Genomic DNA, 22,826 nt, shown 5'->3' with positions numbered 1-22,826 from the left:
TCTGTCCCCGTGTCCCTGTCCCTTCCATGTGTCCCTGTCTCTATCCCTGTGTCCCTGTCCCTTCCATGTGTCCCTGTGTCTCTCTGTCCCTCTGTCCCCGTGTCCCCGTCCCTTCCATGTGTCCCTGTCTCTGTGTCCCTGTCTCTGTCCCTGTCCCTCTGTCCCCGTGTCCCCGTCCCTTCCATGTGTCCCTGTCTCTGTGTCCCTGTCTCTGTCCCTGTCCCTCTGTCCCCATGTCCCTGTCCCTTCCATGTGTCCCTGTGTCCCTGTACAGGAGACCCCAGCACTGATTCACCCTTTTCCTGAAAGGGTGGAAATAAAGGAATGAATTAATTAAAGAAATGAAGGAGGGGAAGAAAGGAAGATTTGCTTTCTCTGGGAATGCCTGGAGCCATCCCCAAGCCCCAGTGCCTGCAGGGAAATGCTCCTGCTGGGAGGATTTCTCTGCCATTTGGGATTTTCCCACCTTGGCTATGAAACCTCCCAGGGGTTTGGACAATGGGGATGAGTCCCAGGCCAGGCTGGAATAACCTGGGACAGAGGAAAGGTGGAATGAGACGATTTTCTGTCCTTTCCCATCCAAACCATTCCATGATTCCAAGCTGGAGAAATTCCCACAGGGATTAAATACAGAAATAGCTCTTTAGGGGGGAGATACTGATTCATTTCTCCAGAATTTTGGGGTTTCTCAGCCACTGGGATCTGGCTCTTCAATCACCCATTGCAGGAACTTCCCACTGGATCCCTGAAAACGGCCACTAAAATTCCTGCAGGTTTTTGGGCATCTCCAGGATCATCTCTGCAGGGAAAGGCTTTTAGGGAGCTGCTCCCGGAGCTGGAGAGGTCGAGTCGCCCCACGGAGTCTGCAGGGTGCGAACAGCGGGATGGGGAGGCAATGAGCCTTCCCCAAGGAACTGCTAATTAGGGAAATTAGAGCAGCCAGCGGCCCGTTCCTCGTTTCTGGGAGCAGGGAGCATGACTGGGACTCCTCGGTCAAAGCCCAGGTGTGTCCTCAGGGCAGGGAAAAACCCCGGAGGAAGGGATGGGACCGGGAATGGGGGCTGGGAGTGAGACCAGGGAAGGAACTCAGCTGAAATTGGGATTTGTGCAGGGGTTTGGGGTGAAAAATCCATGTGCAAAGTCACTGGCTGCTGAAAATCGGGATCCACTCTTACGGAGCAGGCTCGGGGATCTGGGAATTGCCTTCCCTGTTTCCCAAATCCCCTTGGAGCAGCATTTTTTTCCCTGTGTGATTCCAGGCTGTTTTCAAATCCCCTTTTCCCCCTGAGTGCTTTTCCCTCTCTCTTACCCAGCTGCAGGACCGAGGGGGCAGCAAATTCCCTGAATCAGGCAGAGCCTCGAGGAGCTCTGCTGGATTCCTGCTGGATGTTTCATCCCAAGCTCTGCCTTCCATCAGCTGGAATTTTTTCATGGATAAAAAATCCTGCCCTGTCCTCGCCTGACCCGTGCTGGGCCGGGCAGACTGACACGTCCCTTTCTCCACATCCCTCACTCCAGCCTGGAATTTCTCCCTGCAGCTTTTCCTGGGACTCCTCTTCCCCCCTCATGTCCCTGAGCTGGGGGAGGTGGCTCTGCTGAGGCTCAGGATCCAATTCCCAGGGTTTGTCCTCTTCCCTGAGAATTCCTGGTGCAGGGAAAGGACCTGAGAACCCATCCCATCACACCCCCTTCCCCTATCCCAGGTTGCTGCAAATCCCAGAGATCCCTTATCCCAGGGATCCCAAATCCCAGAGATCCCACATCCCACACTTCCCACATCCCAGGGATCCCTTATCCCAGGGATCCCAAATCCCAGAGATCCCACACCCCAGAGATCCCTCATTCCAGGGTTCCCTTATCCCTGGGATCCCAAATCCCACAAATTCCATATCCTAGAGATCACAAATCCCAGGGATCCCATATCCTAGGGACCCCAAATCCCAGAGATCCCACATCCCAGGGATCCCACATCCCAGGGATCTGAAATCCCAGAGATCCCTCATTCCAAAGATCCCACATCCCAGGGATGCCAAATCCCACAGATCCCACATCCTAGAGATCCCAAATCCCAGGGATCCCTCATTTCAAAGATCCCACATCCCAGGGATCTGAAATCCCAGAGATCCCAAATCCCAGAGATCCCACATCCCAGGGATCCCTTGTCTCTGGAAGTGATTTGGACACTTCCAGGGATGGAGCTGCCCCAGCTCCTCTGGGAATTCCACCCCAGCCCCTCCCCACCCTCCCAGGGAGGAATTCTTTTTTCCCAAAATCCCATTTATTTCCTTCAATGCTGGTGCCAAATCCAGTGCAATTTCCCTTCCCATTGCCGTGGGAATTGCTTCCAGAGCAGCTGGAATGGGAACAAACTCAGTTTTTCCAGGAGATGGAGCTGGGCCCTGAAGCTGGAATTACCTGGCATGGATAAATCCTGTTTGGGAGGGATGGAAAAGCTGGGAAAGGGGAGAAGTCTCCTGATGGGAATGTCCCTGTGCTGCACTGTTGGAAATGTCCCCAGAGCTGGGCATCAAACCTGGAATTTTTAATCCTGATGAACAGAATTAAGTTGGAATTGCTGTGCAGGAGCAGCCCCGTGCTGGGGAAGGGCTTGCTGGAAAACCCTCTAAAGTAGGAATCCACTGGATAAATGGGAATATTCCTTCAGCAGTTACCTTTGGGAAAACTTCCCTGTCTGTGTCCATCAGCTTGCTGCTGATTTGTTTGGAAAAACCCACGGGAGAGAGATTGAAACAGCCAGGGCCAAAGCTGGGAGAAAATAGCGGGGAATATTTTGGAATTTGGGAAATGCTGACGCTGCTGCCCAAAACTGGGTCAGGAGACAGAATTCCAGGTTCTTTTCTGAGATTTAAAACCCACTTCAGTTTCCTGTGATTTTCACACCTGAAGCAAAGGGAATAAAGGGAATTTTTAGGATAAATTAAAACCCTGGATGACTTTAAAACCACAACCCCCCTGGCTGAGGTTCAGAGTGACGTGGGATTGATTCAGCTCTGATTTTTGGGAAAAGAACTGTTCCCTCCTGGGAATTCTCCAGTCTAGGACTTGTTGTTTTTCCATGAGGAATTGTTTTTAATCCTTGGGACTCCCAGGAGTGGGGAATAACTGCAGGACAAGCTGGGTCAGTAACAAAACTTCCCTGCTTTCCTTGGAGCTGCTGCAGGAGCGAGTTGAAGGAATGTCCAGCAGCTGGAAAAGAGGGATGCTGATTAAAGGTGGGGGAATCCAGGGAGATGAGAACGCTGGGAATTCCAGGGAATGTGGAACAGCTGGAAAAGGGTTAAAGGTGGGGGAATCCAGGGAGATGCCAGCACTGGGAATTCCAGGGAATGTGGAGCAGCTGGGAAAAGGTTAAAGGTGGGGGAATCAGGGAGATGAGAACACTGGGAATTCCGGGGAATATGGAGCAGCTGGGAAAAGGTTAAAGGTGGGGGAATCCAGGGAGATGAGAACGCTGGGAATTCCAGGGAATGTGGAACAGCTGGAAAAGGGTTAAAGGTGGGGGAACACAGGGAGATGAGAACGCTGGGAATTCCAGAGAGTGTGGAAAAGCTGGAAAAGGGTTAAAGGTGGGGGAAATCCAGGGAGATGCCAGCACTGGGAATTCCAGGGAATGTGGAAAAGCTGGAAAAGGTTAAATGTGGGGGAACACAGGGAGATGCCAGCACTGGGAATTCCAGGGAATGTGGAAAAGCTGGAAAAGGTTAAATGTGGGGGAACACAGGGAGATGCCAGCGCTGGGAATTCCAGAGAGTGTGGAAAAGCTGGGAAAGTGTTAAAGGTGGGGGAACACAGGGGGATGCCAGCGCTGGGAATTCCAGAGAGTGTGGAAAAGCTGGGAAAGTGTTAAAGGTGGGGGAACACAGGGGGATGCCAGCGCTGGGAATTCCAGGATGCTGCGCCAGAAACCCCTGGAATTCCAGGGATTGAATCACCTCAGAGTCCTTAAAGTTTCACCCCGGGGGCCGGGACCGCTCCCAGCATTGATTCTCTGGGAACAGGCGGAATAAAAATCCATTTTCCTGGATTTTTGTGGATGTGACAGCCTGGTCAGAGAGCGAGGAAACGAAATTCGTTTTCTCACAACAGACTTGCAAAACATTTTAGAGAGTTACAGAGAAACGATGATGACCTGCGGGTATAAACAACCTACAGGTGGTGTTCTCCTCCTCTATTTTCCTGCTCTTCCCACAGCCCGTTTCTAAAAAAGAATGGTTTTGTTAATTAACCAATCACGTAGAAAGTAGCAAAACTGCTTGTAAAAAAAAGAGAGTTTTCGTATTAAAGCTGCTGTTGTCCCAACCAGCTTTCTAGTGAATCTGTGTCATTTCTTACTCAACAGCGACGCTTTTTTATTAATTTATTTCTTTTCTTTTTTTTTTCCGCTCTGCCTCCTGCCGGGAGGAGCGCTGAGCTCACGGCGGAGCCGCCGGCGGGGCGGCTCCTGGGAGGGGTTTGCGGAGTAAATCCAGTGAAATTTGGCAGGAAGCAGCAGCTCCTCGCCGCACATTTCCCTGCCTGCGGGAGGATTTTTGCAGCGCTCAGCCCGGGAGGAAAACCTGGATGAAGCTGGGCTGAGCTGCCCCCCAGCACAGGCGCCGCTAATTGAGGTAAACTGGGGGCTGCGAGCCGCATTTGGGGTTTTATCGCCACAAAAAGTGCGGCCGATTCATTAATTTCATCATTTCTGAACCTTTCTTTCTTCGCGGCTGAAAGTTTCATTTCCCTCCTTCTCTCCGAACGTGTTTTTCTCCCTCTCCCATCGTGATAAAAGATATGGGGGGGGTGGGGAAAAAAAAGATGTTTTTCCTAATTCTTGCTCCCCGAGCTGGATTTGGCCGGGCTGCGATGCCGAAGAGTTTCAGTGTCACTTTGTAAAGAAGTCCTGGCCGAGCTGGAGATTTTATCCCTTTTTTGCTCCCAGCTTTTCCCGACTGGAATAAAAGACGAGTTGCGAGTTCGGGCCATGCCTGAGCTGGGATTTTGGTAAAATATCCCGAATTTCGAGCAGAAAACCCCGGCTGGTGCCATCAGCACCGGGTAAATGTCACCGGGTAAATCGGGGAGCATCTTGGAGTTCTCCTCTTTGGATAATTCCCGTTTTTTCAGAGGAAAACTCAGGGGCAGATGTTTGGCAGAAGGTGCAAAATATGTCCTTAATTAAGGATTTTTTTTTTTTTTCCTGCTGTCACTGCTGGGGATTCTCTAAGCCTACCAGCAGCTCCTTGCAAGTTGTTTTATCCTGGTGATTTTTAGGATTAAATTCAGGATATCCACCTGGAAAGCTGCCCTGGAGAACCGTGGGATGTTCAACCCGACCCGGGCTGAGCTCACCAATAATTGCGATTAATATTTCCTTCCCGATGAGTTCTTGTTGTTAATTAAACAGCTGCGGGTAAAAGATCCGAGCCCAGATAATTTAGAATATTGGAGAGGAAGATCCAAGTTTGGATATGTGGGAGTGCAGCAGGAAAATAATTCATCATCTCCACAATCAGCTCAGAAAGGTGACAGCGCAGTGCTTCCAGTTTTTCCTGGATACAGCCTGAAAATCATGGATTTAGGGCTTCTCCTTCCCAGTTTTCTCTGCATTGAGCCACCCACGGTGGTGGAATTTCCTCGTTTGGGGAGTGGGGAGCAGTTAAAATAATATTAAATGAAATAAAAGCATGAATTGCTGGAATATCCGAGTGCTCGGGGAGGAATCACACCTTGGAGCCAGCGCTGGGTGCTCCAGGAGGGAATTCCGCTAATCCTGGCCCCAAGGGCAGGAGGATGTTGGGAAACATCCCCGAAAATGGGTTGTAAAAGGAAATTTAATCCTTAAATCAGGCGGTGCTGGCTCAGATTTCCTCTCCACTCACAGCCAGCGGGAGCTTTGGGGGTGCAGAAATGAGAATTTTAGGGGGAAAACTTCAGGGAAGCGTCAGCAGCTCGGAAAAGCGCCGAGGGCTGCGGAGTTTTGGTGGTTTTGGAGCCCAGGACAAACTCCTGAGCTGATGGAAAATCCCTGAGCGCTGCTGGAAGGTCACTCCAGCAGGCTGAGACCCCAAAATGCTTTCCCAGTAACGAGCCCTGCGTTTTTAGATCCATAAATTGACTCCTAAATAATTTGACTCTTTACCATCCCTGTGCTCCGTTCTGCTTTGATTTCCATTCCTTAATTTATGTTCATTTCCCCCTTTTATTCCTTCCCCTCCTGAACACTTCCAGAGCATTCCTGGTGTGGTTTCAAACCAGAGCTCCCAGTTCTGGGCACATCCAGATTTTGCCAGGGTCGGGATTAAATGCACAAGATATTATTTCTTGTTTGGATTTAGATGTTTATTAGTTCTTATTTATATTATAGTCTCAAAAATTCTGAGTTTTACAGCACTTCACTCTAACAAACTAAAAAACGGAGCCCTGTGTCTCTCTCTGCAAGGCTTGTTAAGGATAAATTTTCTAATTAAAAAATGACACTTAATTTTTTTTTTAATTTTAAGTTAATAACTAACCACTTGTGGCCTGCAGTGTGGACTTTTTTATCCATTTACACAATTCCACTTCAACCCATGAAGAACAAGGTGAGGAAGAAGGACCAGCCTTGCCCTAAAACTTCCATCTTGCTTTACATTTTTTGAAAAAAAAAAAAAAATTATATATATAATTGTAATATATATGATTTTATATATTTAATTTTCTATTTTATATATATTATATATATATATATATATATATATTCTAAGCCCTTAAACTCTGAGTTTCCCACCCTGTGATGTCACACACTTCTATCCCAACTCCAGCCCCACAATCCCAGTTCTGTCACTCCATTCTGGAAGCTTCTCCACGGCCTCAGGTCAAATGCAGAGTTCTGCTGGGGGTCAGTGTCAGACAGACAGACAGACAGAGCCCTTTTTGTCACTCCCAGGGCCTTTTTTGGACACTTTCTGAACCCTTTTTTTAGACCCTCTCAGGGACCGTTTTTGGACTCTTTCAGGGCCTTTTTTGGACCCTTTCAGGGCCTTTTTTTGACTCTTTCAGGGCCTTTTTTGGACCCTTTCAGGGCCCTTTTTTTGGACACTTTCTGAGCCCTTTTTGGACACCTGCAGGGCCTTTTTTGACACTCTCTGGGCCCTTTTTTGACTCTTTCCAGGCCCTTTTTTGGACACCTTCAGGGCCCTTTTTTGGCACTTTCTGAGCCCTTTTTTGCCACACTCAGGGCCCTTCTTGGACACTTTCTGAGCCCTTTCCTGACTCTTTCAGGGCCTTTTTTGGACCCTCTCAGGGCATTTTTTTTCGACACTTTCTGAGCCCTTTTTGGACACCTTCAGGGCCTTTTTTGACAGTATCTGAGCCCTTTTTTGACTCTTTTAGGGCACCTTTTTGGCACCTTCACGGCCCTTTTTTGGACACCTTCAGGGCCCTTTTTTGACACTTTCTGAGCCCCTTATTTGGACACTCTCAGGGCCCTTTTTTGGACACCTTCAGGGCCCTTTTTTGGACACCTTCAGGGCCCTTTTTAGACACTCTCTGAACCCTTTTTTAGCACCTTCAGGGTCTTTTTTTGGCAGTTTCTGAGCCCTTTTTTTTGGAGACTTTCAGGGCCCTTGTTTGACACTCTCAGGGCCCTTTTTTGGCACTTTCTGAGCCCTTTTTTGACAGTTTCTGAGCCTTTTTGGACACCTTAAGGCCCCTTTTTTGCCACTCTCAGAGCCCTTTTTTGATGCTTTCTGTCCCACATTTCCTGCTCCCATCTGCAAAAAAACGCCCTGGGAGGAGGAAAAGTTCCACTCCTAATCCAGGATGGAAGTTTGTTATTCCAAGGGGGATTTCCCAGCAATAACAACAGCCTGCTTTGGAGCCCGGCTGTCCCAGGGTTGATTAGGGAGATTAATTAAAACAGCATCACCCAGAGGGTGAGCAGTGGTCCCATCCTCCTTGGAGGAGCTCAGATCCACCTGGAAATCCTCTCCATGGAAATTTGGGATGTTCAACCCCAAGTCAAGCTCAGCTCTGCTCCTTCAGCTCTTCTGGGGTTAATTTTGTCCCTTCAGATGAATTTTTGGTGTTTAATTTAAGCAGTTTTTGCTGTGTGGAGATAAAAAAAAATAAAGACCAAAAGACCAGGAGAGCTTAGAACATTACAGAGATCCTGGTTTAGAAATCTGGGAATGTAGCAGGAAAAGTTTTCCTCATCTCTATCAGGAGAAATTTCTTTCTATCAGGAGAAACTTGTGACTATAAGGAGATTTTTGTCTCCATAAAGATGTATTTATAAGGACATATTTATCAGGATATATTGATGTTTATAAGGATAAATGTCCTAAACTTTGCAGGGACACAGGAATTTTTCCAGGGAACAACACCCGGATCCACGGCCAGCACCTTTCCTGAAGGGGCAGCTCCCAAATCCAGGCCATGGCCTCTTCCCAGTTCCTGTTTGCTCCCAGTTTTAGCCCCTCGATGCATCCCAGGAGGCACCAAAACTCTCCTGGGAAGAGGGGGATGTGTGGAGCATCTTCTGTCCATGGCACAGCTGGAATCCAGCTGTTTCACCTGCCAGTCCCTGGTTTCCTGCTCTCTTCCCTGTGCCTGGGGTGGGAGAGGGAGCAGGAATGGAGATGTGGGTCCCAGGGTCCAGGGCCAGCCCCGTCCTGGCTGCTCCAAGAGCCTGGAAATAGGATCCAGGAATTCCCAGTTCATGAACTGCACTGGTGGGAAAAGGGGGGGGCTCGAACTGAAAGGGAGGAAATTCAGGAAGGAATTCCTGCCTGGGAGGGTGGGGAGGGGCTGGGATGGAATTCCCAGAGGAGCTGGGGCTGCCTCTGGATCCCTGGCAGTGCCCAAGGCCAGGCTGGAGCAGCTCTAGTGGAAGGTGTCTCTGCCATGGCAGGGGTGGCACTGGATGGGCTGTAAATCCCTTCCCACCCAAACCATTCCAGGATTTTCTCACAGCTGATGGATTTACTGGGACAGTGGGAGCAGTTTGTGCCCTGTCCACCACACAGAGCCCATCCCTGCTGGAGGAAATGTTCATCCTCCAGCTGGTACTACAAAACTGAAAGGGAGGAAATTCAGGAAGGAATTCCTGCCTGGGAGGGTGGGAGGGGCTGGGATGGAATTCCCAGAGCAGCTGGGGCTGTCCCTGGATCCCTGGCAGTGCCCAAGGCCAGGCTGGAGCAGCCTGGGCAGTGGGAGGTGTCTCTGCCATGGCAGGGGTGGATGGGATGAGCTTTAAGGTCCCTTCCAACCCAAACCATTCCAGGGTTTTTTGATTTTGTTTTCCCATCCCTCTGCAGGTGCTGCAGGAACAGCCCTGGACACTGGGAATTTGCTGGGCAGGAGAGCCTGGAGTGCCAGGAACCCAGGGAATGGTTTCCACTGCCAGAGAGCAGGGTTAGGTGGGGGATTGGGAAGGAATTCCTGCCTGGGAGGGTGGGGAGGGGCTGGGATGGAATTCCCAGTGAGCTGGGGCTGCCCCTGGATCCCTGAAGTGCCCAAGGCCAGGCTGGAGCTCCCTGGCACAGTGGGAGGTGTCCCTGCCGTGGCAGGGGTGGCCCTGGGTGAATTTCAGGTCTCTTCCAACCCACACCATTCCAGGATTTTCAGATTTAATCAAACAGCGATGAAAAAGGCCTTGATCAGGGAATTTTCACACGGAGTTTTCCATCCCTCTTTGCTCTCTGCCTGCTGCAGTTTCCCGTCCTTGGCTGGCAAACATTCCCAAATGCCCTGGAGTGGGCAGCCAAGGTGGAGTCCCCATCCCTGGGAATTCCAGGAAAGCCTGGTTGTGTCTTGGGGGTGAACAAGGTGATGTCCTGAAAGGTCTTTTCCAGCCTGACCCATCCCATGGCTCTCTGGGCTCTCCCAGAGCTCCTTTTCCAACCAGGAATTCCCTGGTCTGGTTGTTCCCTCGGCTCAGGAGATCGGGATTTTCTGCCAGTGGTTGGTGCCTCTGATCCTTCCAGGGACTTTTCTGGCTCAGGTTTTTGGGAGTGGGAACGAGAAGGGATTTAATCCATGGGGATTTAACCCTTGGAAAGCTGCTGCCATGGCAGGGTGGAGACTCTTGGAGCGGTGGGAGAAGGTATCCAAAATCTCATCCCAGGGAATGGTAGGATGTTATTCCCTTTAACAGTTCTGGAGAGGTTCCCAGTGGAGAAGAGGCTGGAGAATTCCTCCCGTGGCACTGGGAAATCCTGTTCCCAGCCCGAGGATGGAGCATGGAATTGGGAATGCAGGGATTCCTGGGATTCCCAGAATTCCTGGTCCCAGACAAATCCTGTTCTCAGCCCGAGGAACACACCTGGGGTGATGGAGCATGGAATTGGGAATGCAGGGATTCCCAGGATTCCTGTTCCCAGCCCGAGGAGTGCACCTGGGGTGATGGAGAGTGGAATTGGGAATGCAGGGATTCCCAGGATTCTTGTTCCCACCCCAAGGAATGCACCTGTGGTGATGGAACACAGAATTGGGAATGCAGGGATTCCCAGGATTCCCAGAATTCCTGGTCCTAGAGAAATCCTGTTCCCAGCCCAAGGAATGCACCTGGGGCAATGGAACACGGAATTGGGAATGCAGGGATTCCAGGGATTCAAAGGATTCCTGTTCCCAGCCCGAGGAACACACCTGGGGTGATGGAGTGTGGAATTGGGAATGCAGGGATTCTTGGGATTCCTGTTCCAAGGGAAATCCTGTTCCCAGCCTGACGAATGCACCTGGGGCAATGGAACATGGAATTGGGACTGCAGGGATTCAAAAGATTCCTGTTCCCAGCCCAAGGAACACACCTGGGGTGATGGAGTGTGGAATTGGGAATGCAGGGATTCCAAGGATTCCCAGAATTCCTGTTCTCAGCCTGAGGAATGCACCTGGGGCGATGGAACACGGAATTGGGAATGCAGGGATTCCAAGGATTCTAAGGATTCCCAGGATTCCTGTTCCCAGCCTGAAGAATGCACCTGGGGCAATGGAACATGGAATTGGGACTGCAGGGATTCAAAAGATTCCTGTTCCCAGCCCAAGGAACACACCTGGGGTGATGGAGTGTGGAATTGGGAATGCAGGGATTCCAAGGATTCCCAGAATTCCTGTTCCCAGCCTGAGGAATGCACCTGGGGCAATGGAACATGGAATTGGGACTGCAGGGATTCCTGGGATTCCTGTTCCAAGAGAAATCCTGTTCCCAGCCTGACGAATGCACCTGGCTGATGGAGCATGGAATTGGGGATGCAGGGATTCCAAGGATTCCCAGGATTCCTGTTCTCAGCCTGAGGAATGCACCTGTGGTGATGGAACACAGAATTGGGAATGCAGGAATTCCAAGGATTCCAAGGATTCCCAAGATTCCTGTTCCCAGCCTGAGGGGTGTACCTGGGGCAGGAATGCACCAGGGGCAATGGAACATGGAATTGGGAATTCAGGGATTCCTGGGATTCCCAGGATTCCCAGTTCCAAGCGGCTGAGCACCAACGGTTGGAGCCGCAGGGACAATCGGGATAATCGTCCCTGCTCCCGAGGGACGTGCAGCGTTGCTGCCTCCTCGGGCACAAAGGGCTCCCAAGGGCATTCCAGACTTTCCTTTTGTTGTCTGGATGAGCAAGGAGCAGGGAAGGGTCTGGTTCTGGGCTTTGTCTGAGCTCTTCTGTTGTTTGGGTGACTGGATGGGATTAAAAAGGGGAATTTTGGCTGGATTTGGCTCAGGAGATGAACAGGCTCTGTTACACCTGGGAAAGCGCTGGAGAAGGAAAAGCTCGGGATTCGGAGCTTTGGGAGGTCCATGGAAAGGAGGGAGAAGGATTTTAAATGGGCAGAGAGTGCCAGGACAAGGGGCTGTGGTTTTAAACTGCTGGAGGGCAGGGATAGTTGGGATATTGGGAAGGAATTCCTCCCTGGGAGGGGGTGGGGAGGGGCTGGGCTGGAATTCCCAGATCAGCTGGGGCTGCCCCATCCCTGGAAGCGTCCAAGGCCAGGTTGGAGCAACCTGGGATAGCAGGAGGTGTCCCTGCTGTGGCAGGGGTGGCACTGGATGGCATTTAAATCCCTTCCAACCCAAACCATCCCATGATTCCATAACAATTCCATGTTTTTTCCTCACCATCCCGTGCCTCTGTTTCCTTCAAGACCCAGGACTGGAGCCCTGGAAAGGGCTGAGTCAGCAGCCACCAGGATCATGCCTGCGAGCCTTAAATTACACATTCCTGTGGGGATGGATCTCAGCTTCCAGCCTGGAATAAGGCACAGAGAACCAGGAGACCTGGAGCATTTCCTGCCTTCTCCACTGGCTCTGCTCGATGGGTTTTTAATGTTCTGTCTTGGATTCCTTTGAATGGAGAGACCAAAATATTGCCCTGACGTCAGGAATAAATCTGGAGGTTGTTAGAGGCCGTGAGGGGAGGAAGGAGCCCGAAAGGAAGGGAAAATCCAGCCCAAACCAAACCTCCTGCAAACTTAAGCCTGGATTTATTCTCAGGGAGTTCAGCACGTGCAGCTCCCCTGGGCTGGAGGGGAGAACGTGTCCAAGTGTCGCTGCCAGCGGCGGAGCCGTGGTTTTGCTGGAATATTTTCCATGTTGAGTTGTGTTCTTGTGGTTTCCTGGTGCCCCCACAGTGTGAGGGTGCAGCTGGCTCTGCCTGGTGCTGCCCGTGCCCTTTAAGTGTTGTTTTGAGTGAGGCTGTGGCTGAACCATCCCTGCTGCAGGGAGAGTTCTCCTGGATATGGGAGCCCTGAAACGTCTTGGAGCCGAGGAGGGAGATTTCAGGAAAGAAGAAATCCAGGATTTCTGTGGAGTGAAGGAACTGCTGGGCAATTTTCTCTCTTGTCAATCCTCTAAACCAGTCCTGGCCTCGAATCCCAGCGAAAAAGGACCTGGATGCTGTGGGTCAGAGCCATGGAATGGTTTGGATGGGAAGGGACTTTAAATCCCTTAAATCCCTTCTCCTTCCACCATCCCTGGGTGCTCCAAGCCCTGTCCAGCCTGGCCTTGGACATTTCCAGGGATGGGGCAGCCACAGCCTGAGCTCTGCCATGCCAGAATTCCCTGTTTTCCCTGCTGTCCCCTCGGGATTGACAGAAAGCTGAGAGCCTTGGGAGCTTTCCCTGGATTCTGCTGAGTTCCTGAAGTTTCCCCGTTGCACCTGGGCTGCCGTTTTTTTGTGGGAATCCCAGATCGTGGCTGTGGAATCCCTCTGGATTCTGCTCTTCCTGACTTAATCTGAGGCAATTTCCTTGAGCCCCTCAATGAACAGGGGCTGTGGGAGCAGGAGGGTTTATTTTGGGGGACGCAGACCCTGTGGAAGTTTTGTCTCCTGGTGTTTGGGATTGGAGGGATCAGGGCGCTGCTGCTGTCCCGGTCTCGTGCAGAATTCCCCCAGGATTTTTGCACGTGGAATGGGATTTCTGAGTGGTTTTCAAGTGCCTTCCCCTCCAGGAGCCCCTCCTGATCCCACGGCAAAGAAGAGCCACGGTGCTGCTCCACCTGAGTGCCCTGAGCCCTTTTTCCTAGGGATGGGTCGGGAATGTGTTCCTACAATCTTGTTAAAATTCCTTTTTCCCAGCCAGAATTCCCTCTGTGGTGCTTTATCCTCTCTCACCAGCTCTGTGAGTTTTCTCCTTTCCCTGTGCAGGATTTGGATGATCCTTGTGGGTCCCTTCCAGCTCAGGACACTCGGTGATTCCCAAATCCCTACATTCCTGGGGAACAAAAGCAAACCCACTTCGGGCTCTGGGGCAGCCCGGCTCCGCAAGGCTTTGCCAAGAGTGAAAATTCCACCTCCTGGAGCTGCTCTAATCCCAATTAGTGTCTCCCAGGCTAATCTTGGTTCCAATTAAAGCAACCTGGAGCTCTGCCGTGACCTTCCCCTCCCTCCCAGCTGCTCCCGAGGTCTCCCAGGGCCGGGATTCTTGGAAAGGCTCTGGCACCTGGCAGCGCTCGGCTCATTAACACCTCCGGAGCGGCCGGGAGCCATCCCCAGCCCTCCCCCGCATGGTTTCCCCAAATTGTTGTGTCTTTTGGCTCCAGTCCTCCGTGAAACGGCTGCAGAGGTTGGGTTTGAGCAGGGAAAGGGCTGGGAAGGAGAGTTCACAGCTTGGAGTTGTTCCCCGATCCCGAGGGACCCCCCGAAAGCAGGGCTGACACGGGTTCCTGTTTGCCTTGGCACAGGGCAGGTCCTGGGCTCTTTGTTGAGCCTTTTCTCCTCTCAGATATTCAGGTTGAGTTGCCACTGAGCTTTCTGGAGGCTCAGAAATAAAACAAAACTGACCCAGAGGGGAATTTGTTCGTATTCTGTTCAAGATGCTGAAGTGCTGCCTTATCTCTGACAGCTGCAGGGTTTGACTGGGAGGTTGCTCCACTCTTTATCTGCCTTGTCCTTCCCAAATTTCCCTCACGTGGCTGCAGGACCATCCAGCCGCCCCCAGAAACATAAATACAAATATTTATAAACAGAGCCCTGCGTTCTCAGTGTGTGGGACTGCCCTGGGAAAGCTTTAATGACCCTTTCTAAACCCAAATAATGTCCCTTTCTACTCCAGCTGGGATCTGGGGCTAAATCAGCCTCCTCAGCTGAATTTTTAGGGAGAGGTTCTGCAGCCCAATTTTGTTTTTGACGAGGGTTTGCTGAGGGAAGCAAGCAGCTTTAAAGGCTGTTCACAGATTTTGTATCTTTTTGTGAGGATGTGATTTTTCTGGATTTTTTTTTTTTTTAGGGCTAGACCAGAGAAATTTCAGAGAATTTTAGTTCCTCGACATCTTTTTTTGGAGCCAAATCCTCCCCCTTTCTCCCTCCCCTCCGGTGGCTGCCAGGAAATAACGGAGCTCCGAAGGTCTGGGGAGGTTTTTCCCACTGAGCTCTGGCATTGCTTCACTCGGAAATGATGGAATCCTCATCCTCCCCCCACGTGTCCTGCCTGACCACTCCGTGTGCCTGGGTGTGGGTGGGAAGCAGGAAAAGAACAGGATTTCACAGGATTCCGTTCCTGGATGGAATTCCTCTCATGAATCATCAGAAGTTGTCTGTTCCTACCTTAAATTGTGCTTGTGGAGCACGTGGATGCCAGTAAATCCCCATCCAGACTTACAACCAAAACCTGGAGACGTTTTCCACTGTTCCAAGGTTACCCAAGGCTTCTGCCAAGTGTCTGGTGATGTTTTGAGTTTCTACAGATGGAACCAGACGTGCAGGAACAGAAATAAATCTTTTATCCCACTGGGAATCCAGACTTTGGGATAAATCCCTCACTGCTGGCCGTGAGGTTTCCTCACCCTCCTGGTTTTCTACAGCTCGTGATGGGTTTGGATTCTTGGTGAGGAGAGAAAAGGGTTCAGTTCTGTCCTGGCAGGATCTGGGTGAAGTTTTCCTGCTGGATTTGTGGAGGAAAACAGGAAAATCATTTGCTGCAACTCCCAACCTAGAGAAATTTACCTGGGGAAAACGTATTTTTGGGGTGAAATTATGTGGCAAGTTGATCTAAACTTATAAATGGGAGAGGTTTCAGTTTGTTTACCCACCCCACAAGAAATAATTGACCCGACTTTGGTTTTTTACCCATGGCGTTGGAGGCAATCCCAATTTCCAATAGAATAATATGAATAATAACTAATAATATAAATAATAAAGATCACGATAAAGAAATTGAAATAAATTAATAAATAATAATTGCAAAATAAAGAATAATTAGTAAAAGAAATAATATAATAATAGAAATAATATAATAATGTAAATAACATAGTATTCTAGATAATATCAATTTGGTATCATTACAAACTTCAATTAAAATCTGATTTTCCTCCAGGATAGCCCTGCCTGCACTGCCTGGACCTGGCTCTGAGAGCACTGAGCATGGGAAGATCCCAAGTTTTTCCCTCCAACCACTGCGTGCTGCTGCTGCTGCTGGCCGAGCTGAGCTGTGCCCAGTACGAGCACTGGCCATACCTGCCCGGCTACCCCGAGCCACCCCCCGAGGTGTTCCAGCCCCCCCAGAGAGCCCCCGACGTCCCCAAAATCCAGCTGAGGCTGGCGGGGCAGAAGAGGAAGCACAACGAGGGCAGGGTGGAGGTGTTCTACAGCGGGGAGTGGGGCACCGTGTGCGACGACGACTTCTCCATCCACGCCGCCCACGTGGTGTGCCGGGAGCTGGGCTACGTGGAGGCCGTGTCCTGGCTGCCCAGCTCCAAGTACGGGAAAGGAGAAGGTGAGGAGATCTTGGAATAGAGAGAGGCTCTCCAGCTCCCAATAATCCCTGATTTCAGTCTGACTGAAGGTGTTGGGAGCTGGGCTACGTGGAGGCCGTGTCCTGGCTGCCCAGCTCCAAGTACGGGAAAGGAGAAGGTGAGGAGATCTTGGAGCAGTGTGGGGAATGTCTCCAGCTCCCAACAATCCCTGATTTCAGTCTCATTGGTGGTGTTGGGGTGTTTCTCCTGCCGGGAGCTGGGCTACGTGGAGACGGTGTCCTGGCTGCCCAGCTCCAAGTGTGGAAAAGGAGAAGGTGAGGGGATCTTGGAGCAGTGTGGGAAATGTCTCCAGCTCCCAATAATCCCTAATTTCTGTCTCACTGAAGATGTTGGGGTGTTTCTCTCTCCTGCTGGGAGCTGGGCTACGTGGAGGCCGTGTCCTGGCTGCCCAGCTCCAAGTATGGAAAAGGAGAAGGTGAGGAGATCTTGGAGTAGAGAGAGGCTCTTTCCATCTCCCAATAATCCCTGATTTCAGTCTCATTGATGGTGTTGGGGTGTTTCTCTCTCCTGCTGGGAGCTGGGATACGTGGAGGCCGTGTCCTGGCTGCCCAGTTCCAAGAACGGAAAAGGAGAAGGTGAGGAGATCTTGGAGCTGGGAGAGGCTCTTTCCATCTCCAACAATCCCTGATTTCAGTCTGACTGAAGGTGTTGGGAGCTGGGCTATGTGGAGGCCGTGTCCTGGCTGCCCAGCTCCAAGTACGGGAAAGGAGAAGGTGAGGAGATCTTGGAGCAGTGTGGGGAATGTCTCCAGCTCCCAATAATCCCTGATTTCAGTCTGACTGAAGGTGTTGGGAGCTGGGCTACGTGGAGGCCGTGTCCTGGCTGCCCAGCTCCAAGTATGGAAAAGGAGAAGGTGAGGAGATCTTGGAGTAGAGAGAGGCTCTTTCCATCTCCCAATAATCCCTGATTTCAGTCTCATTGATGGTGTTGGGGTGTTTCTCTCTCTCGTGTTGGGAGCTGGGCTACGTGGAGGTTGTGTCCTGGCTGCCCAGTTCCAAGAACGGAAAAGGAGAAGGTGAGGAGATCTTGGAATAGAGAGAGGCTCTCCAGCTCCCAATAATCCCTGATTTCAGTCTGACTGAAGGTGTTGGGAGCTGGGCTACGTGGAGGCCGTGTCCTGGCTGCCCAGCTCCAAGTACGGGAAAGGAGAAGGTGAGGAGATCTTGGAGCTGGGAGAGGCTCTTTCCATCTCCCAATAATCCCTGATTTCAGTCTCATTGGTGGTGTTGGGGCGTTTCTCTCTCCTGCTGGGAGCTGGGCTACGTGGAGGCCGTGTCCTGGCTGCCCAGATCGAAGAACGGGAAAGGAGAAGGTGAGGAGATCTTGGAGCTGGGAGAGGCTCTTTCCATCTCCCAATAATCCCTGATGTTTGGTATTGATCATCAATGATCAGTCTCATTGATGGTTTTGAGTGTTGGTTTCTCGTGCTGTGCTCTGTGAGGTAAAAAAGGTGTTAAAGTGTTGGAAAGCATCCAAAGGATGGACACAGGGATGGGGAAGGGTCTGGAGCAGCTGAAGGAGCTTGGATTGGGATCCCAGGGAATTGGGGGAGCCTCTCCATCTCCCAATAATCCCTGATTTCTGTTTAATTGATGCGTTTGGGGTGTTTCGTGCTGTGCTGAGTGGATTTGGGATCTGAGAGGTAAAAAAAGGTGTGAAATTCTTGGAAAGCATCCAAAGGGGATGGAGAAGGGTCTGGAGCAGCTGAGGGCACTTGGAAAAGAGGAGACTGAGGGGGGAATTTTTGGGATCTGCTCCTGCCCAGGGACAGCTCTGATGGTTCTGTGACAGGGACGGGATCCAGGCAGAGCTGGAGCTGTGCCGGGGGGATTTAGGTTGGACTTCAGGGAAAAGTTCTGTGCCATGGTCTGCTCTGCGGCTCCAAAGGGGGCTGAACATTCCATATCCTATGGGAATGGTTATATGGGAAAAACAGCTATTGGATTGTATGGGAATAACAATTACTGGAATATATGGGAGTAACAACTACTGGGTTAAATGGGAATAACAACTATTGGATTATATGGGAATAACAACTGTTGGATTATATGGGAATAACAACTATTGGATTATATGGGAATAACAACTATTGGATTATATGGGAATAACAACTGTTGGATTATATGGGAATAACAATTATTGGATTATATGGGAATAACAACTATTGGATTATATGGGAATAACAACTATTGGATTATATGGAAATAGCAATTATTGGATTATATGGGAATAACAATTACTGGGTTATATGGGAATAACAACTATTGGAATATGGGAATAATAATTATTGGATTATATGGGAATAACAATTATTGGGTTATATGGGAATAACAACTATTGGATTATATGGAAATAGCAATTATTGGGTTATATGGGAGTAACAACTATTGGGTTATATGGGAATAACAACTGTTGGATTATATGGGAATAACAACTGTTGGATTATATGGGAATAACAATTATTGGATAATATGGGAATAACAACTATTGGGTTATTTGGGAATAACAACTATTGGGTTATATGGGAATAACAATTATTGGGTTATATGGGAATAACAACTATTGGATTATATGGGAATAATCATTTTGGGTGCCTCCAGGCTGCTCCTGGTGGGGAAAAGCTGTTCAGCCTCATCCCAAATTTTATCTGATGGACTCATGGAATGGTTTGGGATGGAAAGGAGCTTAAAATCATCCAATTCCCCACCTCCACAGACACTTCCCACTATCCCAGGTGCTCCAACCTGGCTTTGGGCTCTTCCAGGGATCCAGGGGCAACCACAGCTTCTCTGGGAATTCCATCCCAGCCCTTTCCCACCCTCCCAGGGAGGAATTTCTTCCCAAAATCCCATTTAAATTTTCCCTCTTTCACCTTAAATCCTCTCCCCTTGTCCTGGGGATGTGTTTTCCACATCCTTTCTCACCCTCTGAACTTGCACCTGGTGGAAATGTGGAAAATCCCACCTGAATCCCAAATATCTTCAGGGGAAACCCTTGGAAAGGAGAATATTTGTGTGTGACTGCTGGGAATTCTGAAATCACCGAATTTGAGAGGGAAAACTCTGAAATAATCCAGGAGTAACAACAAATCCGTGTAATAACGGACACCCCAAGGGATTTGTTGGGATTTGGGATGGAATCTTGTCCTACAGAGGATTTTTCCTGCCAGGGATAAAATTCCACTCAGGAGGGCTGAAGGTGCTGGTTTGGGGTGGATTTTAGCAATTTTTGAGTGCTCACACCTATAAATGTCCCGTAAAAGAGCGAGCAGGGCCTGAGGGAAATTGCAAAGCGGGAATGTGCTCCCAAACTTGTGGATTTTGGCTCCGGAGGCAGAGCAGGAGATTTCCAAACGAGGAAGAGGCCGTGAAAACAAACTGGGCTGGCCACGGGGTTCAACGGGAGGGAGAATTCCCAGGGAAATCCCAAATCCAAGGTCTGGGGTCTTCCCACTCTGGTTCTGAGGGGCTTGATTTTTATATGAATTTATTATTTTAATATTTAAAATAAATGTAAATGTATTAATTCAATACATTATTCAATATAATATTATCAATATAATATTACTCAATATAATATTAATTATCTTATAATCAAATAATAATTCTATTATTAATTTATTTAATATTATTTATTTTAATTAATCACATTTATTTAATTATATCATTACTCTATTAATTTTATTAATTTTTTATTAATTTAATATTGATTAAATTAATTAATATTAATTTAATACTCCCATATGGATAAAGGACGGGAAAAGCCGTTGGGTCAGAGCTTTTCCCAACTTGACAGCTTTTCTTTGGCCTTAAAATTTAATTAAATTAATAATTTAAAAGTTAAAATTTAAAGCTAATTAATTTAAGGGATAATGGGTTTTTGTTTTGGTATTTAATGAGGATGCAACATTTTGCCAGGGTGGAGCAGGCTGAAATGTGCAAACAAGATAGATCACAGATAGAATTTTACAGACTTTGCAAATTAGGATTTTTAACAAAGATGTCTTAATGAGAGGCTGGAATGATTAGCTTGTTATTTTTTATTTTGATTTTTTAATTCTATTTTTAATTTATTTTTTATTCCCTTGGATGGGCTAATCTTAGTTTATAGGATGTATTTTATAGGGAAATTTGGTTTTTTAAGGTAGTGTAGGGTTTTTCAGCCTCTAACCGCGAGGCTTTTAGGATGTTTGGGTTTTGGGTTTAACAGAATGTCAGGATTATGTGAGGTTATCAGACCTAAGGAATTACAAGTGTGCATGCTAAGAGCACTGAGAAAACATAAAAAGTAGATTAAAGAAAAGGCAAAAAATCGTCATGGCATCAAACTCATCAGTCCTTGAGGTGCTGCGTTATTCACCTTGATTTTCACACCTTGATTTTCACACCTTGATTTTCACACCTTGATTTTCACACCTTGATTTTCACACCTTGATTTTCCCACCTTGATTTTCCCCACTGAGAATTTTCATCACTGATCCCTGCAGCAGCACAGGCTGGAGGTGGATTTTTATTCCCAAATGGATAAAGGATGGGAAAATCCATGAGCCAGAGCTTTTCCCAGTCCATCAATCCTTGAGGTGCTGCTTTATTCACCTTGATTTTCACACCTTGATTTTCAGACCTTGATGTTCCACGGAGAATTTTCATCACTGATCCCTGCAGCAGCGCAGGCTGGAGGTGGATTTTTATTCCCAAATGGATAAAGGATGGGGAAAGCTGTGAGCCAGAGCTTTTCCCATCCATCAATCCTTGAGGTGCTGCTTTATTCACCTTGATTTTCACACCGAGAGTGAGACCCAGGAAGATTCTCTGGAATCCAGGTTCAAGGAATCCAGCCCAGATTCCTCCTCTTGGAATCTCAGCTGTGTTTTCCTCCTTTTCCAGGGAAAATCTGGCTGGACAACATGCACTGCATGAGGTGCTGCTTTATTCACCTTGATTTTCACACCTTGATTTTCCCCACTGAGAATTTCCATCACTGATCCCTGTGATGGATCCATCCATCTGATCCCTGCAGCAGCACAGGCTGGAGGTGGAATTTTATTCCCAAATGGATAAAGGATGGGAAAAACTGTGAGCCAGAGTTTATCCCAATCCATCAATCCTTGAGGTGCTGCTTTATTCACCTTGATTTTCACACTGAGAGTGAGACCCAGGAAGATTCTCTGGAATTCAGGTTCAGGGACTTCCCAGATTCCTCCTCTTGGAATCTCAGCTGTGTTTTCCTCCTTTTCCAGGGAAAATCTGGCTGGACAATGTGCACTGCATGAGGTGCTGCTTTATTCACCTTGATTTTCACACCTTGATTTTCCCCACTGAGGATTTCCTTCACTGATCCCTGTGATGGATCCATCCATCTGATGGATGGAGCAGCACAGGCTGGAGGTGGAATTTTATTCCCAAATGGATAAAGGATGGGAAAAACTGTGAGCCAGAGCTTATCCCAATCCATCAATCCTTGAGGTGCTGCTTTATTCACCTTGATTTTCACACCTTGATTTTCACACCTTGATTTTCCCCACTGAGAATTTTCATCACTGATCCCTGCAGCAGCACAGGCTGGAGGTGGATTTTTATTCCCAAATGGATAAAGGACAGGAAAATCCATGAGCCAGAGCTTTTCCCATCCATCAATCCTTGAGGTGCTGCTTTATTCACCTTGATTTTCACACTGAGAGTGAGACCCAGGAAGATTTCCTGGAATCCAGATTCAAGGAATCCAGCCCAGATTCCTCCTCTTGGAATCTCAGCTGTGTTTTCCTCCTTTTCCAGGGAAAATCTGGCTGGACAACGTGCACTGCACGGGCAAGGAGAGCAGCCTGGCCGCCTGTGGCTCCAATGGCTGGGGCGTGAGCGACTGCAAACACACCGAGGACGTGGGCGTGGTGTGCAGCGAGAAGAGGATCCCTGGCTTCAAGTTTGACAACTCCCTGATTAATCAAATTGAGGTAATTGGGGTAAAAATGATGCTCCGGAGGGTCCTGCGGATAGGGGTGGTTGGAAGTGATGGAAATTGTTAATTTATCGCATGTTTATCCTGCATGTTTATTCATATTATCGATTTATCCCATGTTTATCTCATATTTATTCACCTTATCAACTTATCCCATATTTATTCACATCATCAATTTATCTCATGTTTATCCCACATTATCAGTTTATCCCATATTTATCCCACATATTTATTCACATTATCAATTTATCCCATATTTTCCCACCTATTTATTCACATTATCAATTTATCCCATATTTTTCCCACCTATTTATTCATGTTATCAATTTATCCCATGTTTATCCCACATTATCAATTTCTCCCATATTTATTCACACATTATCAATTTATCTCATGTTTATCCCACATTATCAGTTTATCCCATATTTATCCCACATATTTATTTCCATTATCAATGTATCCCATATTTATTCCTGTTATCAATTTATCTCATGTTTATCCCACATTATCAGTTTATCCTGTATTTCTCCCACCTATTTATTTACGTGATAAATTTATCCCACATTTATTTCCATTATCAATTTATCCCATATTTATTCCCACATTATCAATTTCTCCCATATTTATTTCCATTATCAAT

General features: G+C 48.4%; 1 protein-coding gene across 2 annotated transcripts in view; it reads left to right on the top strand.

The window, feature by feature from the left end:
* The first annotated feature begins 4,557 nt into the window (after window positions 1–4,557).
* The window catches only part of LOXL2 (lysyl oxidase like 2), a 63,712-nt gene continuing 45,443 nt past the window's right edge, over window positions 4,558–22,826 (top strand). The window contains exons 1-3 of one of the 2 annotated variants that reach the window (XM_054000640.1): window positions 4,558–4,628; window positions 15,793–16,191; window positions 22,006–22,181. In XM_054000640.1, coding sequence (XP_053856615.1) covers window positions 15,840–16,191; window positions 22,006–22,181 — 528 coding nt within the window. In that variant the 5' untranslated portion in view covers window positions 4,558–4,628; window positions 15,793–15,839. Of the gene's footprint in view, window positions 4,629–15,792; window positions 16,192–22,005; window positions 22,182–22,826 lie in introns of those variants that run through there. The other variant, XM_054000639.1, reaches the window with a different exon arrangement.

This window comes from Vidua macroura, chromosome 28 (assembly GCF_024509145.1).
Source record: "Vidua macroura isolate BioBank_ID:100142 chromosome 28, ASM2450914v1, whole genome shotgun sequence".
Taxonomy (NCBI): Eukaryota; Metazoa; Chordata; class Aves; order Passeriformes; family Viduidae; genus Vidua; species Vidua macroura.
This window is presented reverse-complemented; position numbering and strand designations above follow the sequence as displayed.